This window comes from Spea bombifrons, chromosome 6, assembly GCF_027358695.1.
Source record: "Spea bombifrons isolate aSpeBom1 chromosome 6, aSpeBom1.2.pri, whole genome shotgun sequence".
Taxonomy (NCBI): Eukaryota; Metazoa; Chordata; class Amphibia; order Anura; family Pelobatidae; genus Spea; species Spea bombifrons.
Window position 1 is genome coordinate 30,963,771 of NC_071092.1, and position 12,124 is coordinate 30,975,894.

The following is a 12,124-nucleotide window of genomic DNA, read 5'->3' on the forward strand; positions in this document are numbered from 1 at the left end:
CTTCCGGTTTCGGCCAAGTCCGTTCTGCGCATGCGCGGACTTCCGGTTTTGCGCATGCGCAGTAGGAGGTGCCCCACTTCCGGTTTCATGCCCCACTTCCGGTTTCGGCCAAGTCCGTTCTGCGCATGCGCGGACTTCCGGTTTTGCGCATGCGCAGTAGGAGGTGCCCCACTTCCGGTTTCATGCCCCACTTCCGGTTTCGGTCAGGTCCGTTCTGCGCATGCGCGGACTTCTTGTTTTGCGCATGCGCAGTAAGAGGTTGGGCACTTCCGGTTTCGTGCCCATTTCCGGTTTCATGCCCCACTTCCGGTTTCATGCCCACTTCCGGTTTCATGCCCCACTTCCGGTTTCTGTCAGCTCCGTTCTGCGCATGCGCATTAGGATGATGGTCACTTCCGGTTTCGTGCCCCACTTCCGGTTTGGCGCCATATAGCTGCCATTCCGCTGGTGAGCTCTTGGTTTTGACTGTCACGTAACTGCCTGCTGCCTGTGCAGCATTGGGTTTCTACCACATGGCCTTTATATTAAATCCGTTCTGCATCCATCAAAAGCATAGTATAAGGATATTGCATTTCACTGATTTTCTCAAATATCTGTTGCCTCTGTGGAAAGTGCGCTGTAACATACATACATGTGGTGGTTTGCAGTGCGATCATCAGCCGCAGCAGAAACGATTTTAAGAGAGGCCTCTTCAACTTTATAGCCGCCATGCCTGCCGTAAGCATTCTTGTGTTGCCTTTTTTTCTACTTAATCGAAAGTTTAGACATTGGGGGATATGCTAAGACATGTGTGCTTGGTAGTGGCTATATCACACGACCAGATACTATTTTCAAGAGCCGCTCGCTGCCAGATGCTTTTCTAGTTATTATAGTAAGCTAAAACGTTTGTTTTATGTTTGTTTTCTTCTTTTGCCCTCTGTGGCATGTCATGAGTGAAGATACACGTCTCTTAAATCAGCCTGTCCGTTTATTAACTTTATTTTATCTGTGCCAAGGAGACGCTGAGTTTGTAAGCCCAGGAGCTTAGTGAGAATGTTGCATTTAAGTGTTTATATATATATATATATATGTGTGTGTGTGTATATGTATATATATGTGTGTGTGTGTGTGTATATGTATATATATGTGTATGTGTGTGTGTATATGTATATATATGTGTATGTGTGTGTGTATATGTATATATATGTGTGTGTGTATATATATATATGTGTGTGTGTGTGTGTGTGTGTGTGTGTATATATATATATATATGTGTGTGTGTGTGTATATGTATGTATGTGTGTGTGTGTATATACACACATATGTATATATATATAATATGTGTAGGAGTAGCCATGTTGACCTGAATCATCTCACCTTAAGTTATTCCTCCTCCCTTTTGGGAAGTACATGTAGGTCATGACATGCTGTCTAAGAGAAAAAAAATAGAGGCCTACAAGGCAGAGATCTGTTCTGCTGGGTTTGCCACCTTTTGCCAGGGTTCTTGACTGGCTCTTATTTTTAAACCCCATATCTCCAAAAACAAGTTTATGCAAAGCAGGATCTATGGGCAATTTTTGTCATGGTTTAATGATGGTAAAAACTGTAGCTGTGTGTGTGTGTGTGTATATTTTTATATATATATATATATGTGTGTGTGTGTGTGTGGAAACTTTAGCTACAGCTAACATAGTCTTGAACAAGGCTAAATAACTGGACATACAAGATGGATTTCTCGTGTCTAGCAGCTACTGTTGTTCTGTAGGATCATGTCTCTGTATATCATCAAGCTGGTAAGTGCTATTGGGGCTCGGGTATGTTTTTGTATGACTAGGACTTCAAGCCACAAACACTGATGAATTACATCAATTCTACAATGAGCCGGTGAACAAAATCTCGGCCAGATTGATAACTACTTGAAGAGTTTGACTGTGGGTATTGTTGCTGTGATCGTGGTGATATAAACTGGTTTTGAGCCTAAGAGACAATTACTTATTTTCTCAGTAATGTTCCATTAGATGTATAAAATATCACAAGGTATAATACGTTCCCCACATAGATTGTTCCCCCCCCCACACGTTTAAGATAGGCAACTTGGACAACAGGATAGCAAATGCACATCAGCTGCTCACGCAAGATGTTGAGAGGTTTTGTAACAGCGTGGTGAACCAGTATTCAAACTTAAGCAAGGTGAGTTTCCTCATGGCTCTTCTAGTTGTGAGTGTTTTGTTACCTTTTTTTTTTGTTTGTGCTGGGTACTTCAAAAATAGGCTATGGCCCTTTATGCTCTTACTGTATTTCTTTCACAAGGAAAATAATTATAAAGTTAATGTAGCTACCATTTATATTACCAGTATATTACTTACACTGTGAGATTTACAGACAGGGGCCTCCTTTACAAATGTATCCATAGCTTTTGTACCCCAATAAAGTTGTCTGTAGACTGCTGTACTTTCATGACTACATTTACATTTTATATAGCACCAACAGATTTGGTAGAGCTGTTACAATAGGGTACCGTAAAAGTAAATACAACTTACAAATGAACATACATTAAATATACTGGTACCGAAGCTGACAATCTATTGGCTACACGTATTATGCCTCCCCCTTTTTTATGCTGTTATTTATCAATAAAATTTACATACATGCATACGCTGTTCTTGTGAATAACATGTAATCATTTGCCATTGTGGTCTGGATTTACCCAAGGTGCACTTTGCAGTGTTGAACAAAATACCGTCTTTCCACGTTAACTAGTGGCTTGCTTTCCTATTCTTCTGTATTATACATATTTCCCATTATTGTTGCGGGTATACAGAGTTGTTATATAGTATTGTGAGTTTCATTTGTTATTTTTTTTTCTTCAGCTATTTTTGGATATCGTTCTGTATATTGTCAAGCTGACAAATGCTCAGGTAAGTTTTTGTATGACTAGGGCTTCTTTAACAACACAAGTCACGAATATTGATGAATTACATCAATTGTGCAAAGAGCAGAGGGCCAAAATCCCGGTCAGATTGAACAGTTAGACTGTGGTTATTACTGCTGTGGTCATCGTGATATAACCAGGTTCCCCCCCACACACACACACACTCACACTCATGTTATCTGAATTTTTCATAATGTAGAAAATCAGCCAGGACAAATCATTCTTCACATGCTGATATATATTTTTTTTTTACTTGCATCCGAGTCAAAAAATTATATTATACGCACATGGATTATTTTTAAGAGTTTAGAAACATAGAAAGTGACGGCAGATAAGAACCAGAAGGCCCATCCAGTCTGCCCAACCTCTGAGTACTCTCCTTTAGTACTTGCCCTTATCCTATATCTAGCTTGGCATTATGCCTATCCCATGCTTGCTTAAATGACTTTACTGTATTAACATCTACCACTTCCACTGGGAGGCTATTCCATGCGTCCACTACCCTTTCCGTAAAGTAATATTTTCTGATGTTACCATTAAACCTTTGCCCCTCTAGTTTATGCTTGTGTCCTCTTGTTGCGGTTTTATTTCTCCTTTTAAATAAACTTTCTTCCTTTACTTTGTTGATTCCCTTTAAGTATTGAAATGTTTCAAATCATGTCCCCCCTGCCCCGTCTTTTTTCCAGGCTATATAGGTTAAGATCCTTTAACCTGTCCTGGTAAGGTTTATTTTGTAATCCATAAACCATTTTAGGAGCCCTTCTCTGAACTTTCTCCAACATATCTATATCCTTCTGGAGATACGGTCTCCAGTACTGTACACAATACTCCAAGTGAGATCTCACCAGTGATCAGTACAACGGCATGAGCACTTCCCTCTTTCTACTGCTAATACCTCTCCTTATACAACCAAGCATTCTGCTAGCATTACCTGCTGCTCTACTGCATTGTCTACCTACCTTTAAATCCTCAGAAATAATTACCCCTAAATCCCTTTCCTCACACGTTGAGGTGTTTTTTTTTTATGGTATGTTGATTATTTTTTTATTCTTTCAAGTAACCTTAGTAACTCTTTCTTTCTTTCTTTCTTTCTTTCTTTCTTTCTTTCTTTCTTTCTTTCTTTCTTTCTTTCTTTCTTTCTTTCTTTCTTTCTTTCTTTCTTTCCATGCATATATAGGGACCAGCCAGCATGATGGCTTACCTACTCGTAGCTGACCTTTTCCTTACACACCTTAGAAGGCCTATTGGTAAGATGACAGTAGCCGAGCAGCGGTATGAAGGTGAAATACAGATATGTTAACTCCCGTCTCATCATCAATAGGTAGGTACGTATGCGATCTTCTGGCTTCCTGTATTTTCAGATTGTATTTATTTTTGTAAATTTTGTAAAAACTGAATGTATTAAGTACATTTTTGATATAATGTAATTTTGAAATAATTGATATAACTATTATGTCCCACTTACACATTGCTTGTTGCTGCCAAATATGATGGTCGTTAACTCAATTAATAAAAACCTTGTACTTACTAGGAGCTTGGTATCTGTAATGTGTAATTAAATTATACTGATCATTTCTCTTTTGTATTTATTTCTAGTGAAGAAATGGCCTTTTACAATGGAAATAAAAAAATAAAAGAGATGCGAATGTGAACATGGTGGTTTTTGGCTACTCGCACCAGACAGGAGACCATCAGAAAATGTTACTGGCAAGAATTATTTGCATGTCATACTTTAGTAATATTTTTCCGTTTGCTATAGAAGATTGTGACAGTTTAGCGTTGTTATTATTTACTGTGCGGTATAGGTAGGCTGTGGCGGTGGGAGACGCTCTGTATGCCCGGGTCTCTCAGATAGCTTCATCTGCATATAGCTGTGTAAAAAGTAGACTGTAGATTGCACCTGCGGTTTATTGATTTTAAGTGGTCAGTGTCTATGCTGGCATTTAATGTCTGTGGTGTGCTTTTTGATTATTGCAGTTCTAGCGACTGTGGTTGGTTACCTGGTTTTCAGCCGTCCGTTCCTCACCCCTATGTGCCCCCACGTCATCAGAACAGCACTCAAGCTGAGCTCCTTGAGGTGAGCGAAATAATGGTGGGATAAATGATGATATACTCTGCAGCCAAGCACGTCCTTAATGTTTAATGCTTTGCCTTGCCTAAGAGTTCAGTTCCCCGTGGCTTGGTTATGTATCTCACAGCGGTTTATGGAATGAGAGATGTAGTAATAAGTTTTCTCTCTCACCTTGTGAACCCACTGTTAAAGGTTGCTGTTACGACAATAACTGCCGCCTCCAGTATGTTTGAGAGTTTATAAACTTGTGTCACATGACAAGTGTTGCTGGCAGACATTATAACAGAGGGAACACTTTACATGCTTAACCCCTTAACGACAATCCACGTACATGTACGGGGTTGCCGTGCAACGGGTTAACGACAATGCCCGTACATGTACGGGCTGCCGTTAAATAGCTGCATCGCCGCGATCGCGGCGTTTTCGCCGCGATCGGCGGCTTTGCAGCATCCACGGAAGCCTCCTAAGTGAGGCTGACCGTGGATCCGGGGAGGGCAGCCCTTGGCAGCCCTCCCCGGAAGAAAAATGGCCGCCGCCGCACCGATCACCAAAGATCGCGGCGGCGCCCGGCTAAAACAGCTTAGGAAGCGAACTGAATCGCTTCCTAAGCATAAATGGTGTTACTGACATGCCTCGATATCGAGGCATGTAGCAACACTACCCCCCGACCCCCGATCGCCTTGTGATTGCTCCGAAGAGCAACCACAAGTGCCATCCTGTGAATGACGTTGCCGTCATTCACAGGATGGCATCAACAATAGAAATGAGTTCATAGAGGGTCTATCCAGACCCTCTTGTGAACTCTCGAGCTCCTCCTGCAGGTTGAATGCAGGTACTGCATCCAACCATGCAAGGTCAATGGAGCCCAGCTCACTAATGAGTGATAAGTAAAAAAAAAAAAAATTAAAATTTTTTTTTTAAAAAAATGTTTAAAAAATTAAAATAATATGGTAACATATAAAAATCCCCACTGTCACCAAAAAAATAAAAAAAAAAATTAATAAGCAAGTCCTAAAATTCTTTATCTTTACAAAACTTCCAACATGGAAAGAGTTAAAATATTGGCATTACAAATGCCCATAGGGTGTCTCGTATTAAAAAATGCATGAGTGGATGGGATAAATTGAATTGGCCGGGTTCAAAGGTGTCCCAAATATGGGACATGGGGGCAGTAGGATCAGATGTCTAAATGGCCAAAAAATACACACCTCACAAAGGCGGCCTTTTACCTCCCAAATAACCCAACAAACCCATGCATGTGGGGTATCACTGCGCTCAGGAGATGTTACTGAACACATATTGGGGTGTTGTTTGACACGGACATATACCAGGAGCGATAAATTTATACCTGAAGTACAACGTGTGTGAAAAAAATACAAAAAAATTTACTACCATAAAGTTTCACAAAGGCTGGTGGTAAAATTAGTGCATGGAAAGGGTTAAATTACCAGCATGTGAAATACCTTGGGGTGTCTAGTTTTTAAAAATATATGACTTGATGGGGTAAATTGCATTGGCCGGCTTCAAAGATACCCGAAATGGCACATGGGGGGAAGAATTACCAGATTTGGAAAAAAAGGTTTTGAAATAGCAAAACGCTACCTGTACTTATTGCCCCATAACGTGCAGAAAAAAGCAAAAAAACATAAAAACATTGGGTATTTCTAAACTCAGGACAAATAGTAGAATCTATTTAGCAGGTTTTTTCATTCGTTTTTGCAGATGAGTAAAAGTTTTTTGTTTAAAAAGTGAGAAAAAGTATTTTTTTAACAAAAAATCCCCATATTTTATCATTTTTTTTATAGTAAATTAGATGATATGATAAAATTAATGGTATCTAAAGAAAGCCCTGTTTGTCCTGAAAAAAACAATATATAATATGTGTGGGAGCACGAAATGAGAAAGAAGAAAATCACAGCTAAACAGGAACACCGAAAAATGTTAAAATAGCCATTGTCCCACAATATACTACGAGTAATAACCCCTATTGTCCTTAAGGGGTTAAAGGATTATTCCTGGGAAAATTCAGGGTATTGAAAATTTCTAGAAATTTTGTTTCCGATTCGAAATATACTTAGGTGCAAACTTCAAGTATGGGTGAAGCTGCAACCTCTAATATGGTGTGTGTTTATATATCATGTAGTGACATTGTACTTTAAAGATCCTTGGTTTTTGTGCTAATGTAACTATGTAAGGTTGGAAGTGTAAGGCAAGATTTGTATCTTGCTACATGATGAAGCTGTGGTTTTCTGATGGCATTTGTTCCCACTAATATATTAAAAGAGCTACTATTGCATTAGGTGATGCGGTGTCAGCCGGTTGTATCTATAATTAAAATAAAAATGTTTTAGAATTTCTGTATGAATTAACCTCCTCAACGTTTAGTGCCGCAGCCCTAAAGGGCATTATAGCGACGGCGTGGTATTTATGTTGAAAATAAAACATAGGTAAATGCTACGTAATACAACGGCCCTAATGTAGATGAAATTACAGTAGCCTAGGTAATGTCTAATTGTAGAAGTAAAAATGTACATATTATTTATATAGAATAATCTTTGAGCAATTTACCTAAATATGTTTTATTCTGCAGCTGTGGCCTCTATTCGGTGGATGTCTGACCAAACCTGAACGAGGAAGATATTTTATGTACTTCTGATTATGTTCTGCCCAGCTGTCTCTGTTCCTGTAGTGTGATCACATTTCAGCACCTTTTGATTTGTAGAATCAATATATCCTGAGTTGTGGTGTCAGTAATTTATTTGTAGCACAATATCTTACATAGAGACCATATGACTTTGGGAACGTTACGGGACCAAGTCATTTACCCAGACACTCCAGAACACCGGAAACGTAAAGGTATTCCTGATAAGGTGAGAAGAACGGTCCAGTATGTTGAAACTTCTCTTCTAATTTTCTTACACACTGAAATTACTTACTTAGCTGTATTTAGTTAAGTGGCTTAACTACCCATCTTTGTTTTATATTCACTCCCCAGGTATTGAAGGAATACCTTGACAATGTGCAGCTGGGTTTGGAACGTGAAGGCGGCTGGGACAGTGTTCAAGACTGGATGTACTGAGTGGGGGCGAAAAGCAGAGGATGGCAGTACGTATTTGATCTTGGTTTTAATTTACAGACTACAGAATTCTGATTTTCTAGCATTGTAAATGTGTCCATTTATGGGCTGAGCTGGTGTGTTCAGTGGATGAGACACACTGCGATACTAGGATTACAGAGGAATTGGATTTAACTTTCAATATTCTGTTTTTGACCACTAATAAATCCATCCAACTATCTCCAATTTGTACTTGCTCAACAATGAAAAAAAAACTTAGTAAAACTTTATAATAAAAGCAAGTCTGGGTAATCTAACTTCAAATTCACATTTTCTGAAATTTATATTTTTCACTGTGGCTATTATAGAGTTATCCAATCAGCAAGAATATTTTATTAGTTGCTATGTTGTTAAAACATGTATATGTATGTATGTATATATATATATATATATATTTAATTTTTTTTCCTTTTCCTCCTGCCTTACTATTCAGTATTCATTTTTTTTTCTTCTCATTTGGCTAAGTAGACTCGTTACTTGAGAGCTAAACTTATGTTTATTTCCAGATGGCAAGATAATTTTACCATGTACCCCAGTTTGCCATTTTGGACGAGTGCACTAGTGCGGTTAGTATGGATGTAGAAGGTTTATATCTATGACCACTGCAGAAAGGTAAATTATCGTCACCTACATACTGAACCTTGTCTGTCAGATTTACACTTCTCTCTGGATTATAAGCACTAGTGAGCAGGACCTTCCACGCCTTCTGTAAAATATTGTGGCAGTAAATAATAAAACTAAAGACACGGTGCCCAAGCAGTGCAGATTGGGATTCTGCATACGTCCAGAGTTCCTAAACTGAAACACACTAAGTAAAGGACGGCAGGCAGTTTATAATTGTTTATGACGTTTATAAAGAAATGTCATTAGCGTGTGGACCTTATAAATTCTGTGACATTTTCTGACGTTGACAAAATTTTATCCGCAGAAGCCATCCGATCGGGGAAACCTTTTGCTGTCCGCGTGTTCCAAAATCAGTTGCTTAGACGGTGTCTTACACACACTCCAGATTTTCATACATTGGTCTTCTAATGCCGTCTGTTGTCTCCAGCACGTTTCCTCTTTCAACTGTGAACAAAGCTATTCCAACCTAAGAGGATAAGAAAAGGGAGCACAGTGTCACACAGAAAGTCCCTATGGAAGCACCACGAGGTAAATCTTTTAAACATTTCATGAAAGCACTGCATTATTGTATTTAAAAAAAAAAAGAAAAATCATAATAATAATTGCCTACATCTCTAAAGAAAATGCTATGAAAAGGGCTCCCAGCCTAAAAAGAAAAGGTAGACCATGCGTTTATTCAAGAGATTGTGTATCTTCATTAACCTTCTAGACAAAAACACCTGTTGTCCACACTACAATTTCTACTACTACTTGGAGACTTAGTGAATGTGCCCCTTTTGCTAAACCCACATTTATAGTTCTTCACGCTAAATACGTAAATGTAACTATGCCTAGGCATTAAATAAGCAATGCATATATGTTACAAACCCAACTTGGGAGTCATCTTCTCCTTCTCACTGAATCTACATGATTATTCCTCCCCATTATGTTATGTTACCTTTACGCCGTTGTTCATTTGTAAGGGTGGGTGGGGAGAAGGCAGAGAACTTTAGGACGTGGACACTGATTAGATGAAGGTGTCCCTGGCTCTCACAGATCTCCGCACAGCCCTAAGCTCTATTAACCTTCAGAACTTCTCAATCAATTTACTATCTCTCCTATCTCAAACATGACGTGCCCAAACAACGCCACCTCTGTCTGTAACGCCACTCTCGCATCTGCTCTCCATCATGTAGCACCAGTTACTACTCGCTCCTCACGACGTTCACGCTTCCAACCCTGGCACACGACTGTAACCCAACACCTACGTCGATGTTCCCGCACCGCTCAACGTAGTTGGCGAAAGTCTCCTCATTCCATGTCTGACTTTCTGCGCTATAAATGAATGCTATGTTATGCTATGTTCCTACTACTCTGCTTTCAATCTCCTCCCTGTCTTACAACCCTAAACGACTCTTTAATACTTTCAATTCCCTGCTTCAACCGATCCCTGCAACCCCTTCCACTAACCTTAATGCATCGGACTTTGCCACATACTTCGATAATAAAATTAAAACCATCAGAGGTGACATATCTGCACTGTCACCACCCTGCCCTGATCCTTAGGCTTTCAATACCACCTGTATGCTGATGACGCCCAGATCTATCTATCTATCCTCTCCTGATCTCTCTCCCTCTGTCATAGATCGTGTAACTAACTGCCTTGCATCTGTCTCCACCTGGATATTGGCACGTTTCTTGAAACTTAACCTCTCCAAAACAGGTCTTCTCATCTTCCCTCCTTCCCATGCTAAGACTCCCCCATCAATTTCCCTCATTGTTGATGGCGCCATCATCTCCTCGTCTACTCATGCACGCAGTCTTGGTGTCACCCTTGACTCTGACCTTTCGTTCGCCCCCCCCCACATTCAGTCTGTCTCTAAAAACTGTCGTCCCCTTCTTAAAAACATTGCCAGCATCCATCCCTTCCAAACACAGCTTGGCAATTAGGCTCTTGTCCATGCCCTGATTATCTCCCACCTTGATTACTGTAACTCTGTCTAAGCTGGTCTTAACAGTCTCACCTCTCTACAATCCACCATGAATGCTGCTGCCAGACTTATCTTCCTCTCCCATCGCTTTACTTACATCTCTCCCCTCTGTCAGTCTCTTCACTGGCTGCCTGTGCGCCTCAGGATTCATTTCAAAATCCTCACTCTTACCTTCAAAGCCCTTCACAGCGGTTCCTCTCCCTACATCTCCTCATTCATCTCTAAATACAGTCCACGCCGCTCTCTCTGCTCATCCAATGATCTCCTTCTATCCTCTCCTCTGATTTCTAGCTCTCATGCACGCTTACAAGATTTCTCCAGGGCTGCCCCTATCCTCTGGAATGCCCTCCCCCAGTCTATCCGTCTCTCCTCCCTGCCTTCGATCCTTCAAAAAATCCCTCTTCCCCGCTTCTTTAAGGACGCTTATATTGCACATTAACACCCCCCCCCCATATTCTCTTAGCTCACCTCTCCTAGTTTCCTGGTGTTTCTAACATTAGAACGACCTTTTTATTATTTTGCTTAGTAATATTGAAGTCACTGATTCATGTTTCCCCTCTCTTGCAGTACTACCTCCACATGGACAGCAGAGGAAACTGAGTTCAAGCAGATCACAGATGACGCCATTGAATTCAGCTCTTAAGTGTTTTATGCTGATAAATATCAGGGTACACCGGAAATCGAAAGTAACTTGTGGCGAAATATAATGCAGCCTTTTTTTTCATGTGCAATTTAGAAAACTGGCAATTGTGCACTTATCCGTTTAATAATCAACACCAATACTACTCTAACATTGAAAGTTCAGGGTATAAATAAGTGAAGTTGGTTTATATGGTAGAAATCAACTACTGTAACTTTTCTAGCTAGGAGAAAGGTGTCTCCCGTTTTCTTTGAAGTTTAGTTCCGAAGCGAATGCTATAATTTTTTTATTTTTTTTTGACCAAAGAATGGCCGTAGGATCGTAGATGACTGTGTCACTTCTTGTTTTGCACTAGATACCGCTGGCTAGACTAGAGGATCCCCTAATCCCCTGGCTCTGATGGGATACGTACGCTGGGGCATTGCATCAACTGTAACGGTTTTCCTTTCAAATGAATCTCCGGTTCAATTTTTGTTTTTTTTTATTTTTGAGTCCAAAGATTCACTTTTTATTTTTGCGCCTGACTAATCAGTTGAGTATCATAAATACTCGGCGTGCTCAGTAAAATCCCTGAGCGTTGGCACTTGGCTCTAAATAGAGCCAGTTGACAGGTTTGTATGTCTCACTAGGTGTGCCGGTTGGACTGAATTCATACGTCGTCAAATTTTATACACTTCCCAGTAAGATTTAAAATCTATTAATTTAAACTAGTAGGATGACTTTTTACATTGTTAAATGGAGCAGTCCCTACTGGAATGTAAACCATGTATTGTAGATATGTGTTTTTTTTGGG

The 12,124-nt window shown here is 40.0% G+C and overlaps 1 protein-coding gene and 1 long non-coding RNA gene across 7 annotated transcripts; both read left to right on the top strand.

The window, feature by feature from the left end:
- Positions 1-446: 446 nt before the first annotated feature.
- Positions 447-4,547, top strand: LOC128499885 (ATP-binding cassette sub-family D member 3-like). 5 transcript variants are annotated; one of them, XR_008354830.1, is made up of 6 exons: positions 447-717; positions 2,069-2,169; positions 2,850-2,897; positions 3,598-3,630; positions 4,089-4,236; positions 4,508-4,547. XR_008354830.1 is itself a non-coding variant. In XM_053468864.1 (5 exons), exons 1-4 carry the CDS (start codon positions 709-711, stop codon positions 4,209-4,211), a joined length of 285 nt encoding a protein of 94 aa, XP_053324839.1. In that variant the 5' UTR covers positions 449-708; the 3' UTR covers positions 4,212-4,232; positions 4,508-4,547. The 5 variants fall into 5 exon arrangements, 2 of the variants coding, with proteins under 2 accessions (XP_053324839.1, XP_053324837.1); XM_053468864.1 differs by lacking the exon at positions 3,598-3,630 and having other exon boundaries at positions 449-717; positions 2,065-2,169; positions 4,089-4,232; XR_008354828.1 differs by lacking the exon at positions 3,598-3,630 and having other exon boundaries at positions 451-717.
- Positions 4,548-7,010: 2,463 nt separating this feature from the next.
- On the top strand, positions 7,011-9,283 carry LOC128499886 (uncharacterized). 2 transcript variants are annotated; one of them, XR_008354832.1, is made up of 4 exons: positions 7,011-7,852; positions 7,978-8,087; positions 8,604-8,709; positions 9,149-9,283. It is a non-coding gene; the product is annotated as an uncharacterized LOC128499886 (long non-coding RNA). The 2 variants fall into 2 exon arrangements; XR_008354831.1 differs by having other exon boundaries at positions 7,015-7,852; positions 8,604-8,663.
- Positions 9,284-12,124: the final 2,841 nt, after the last annotated feature.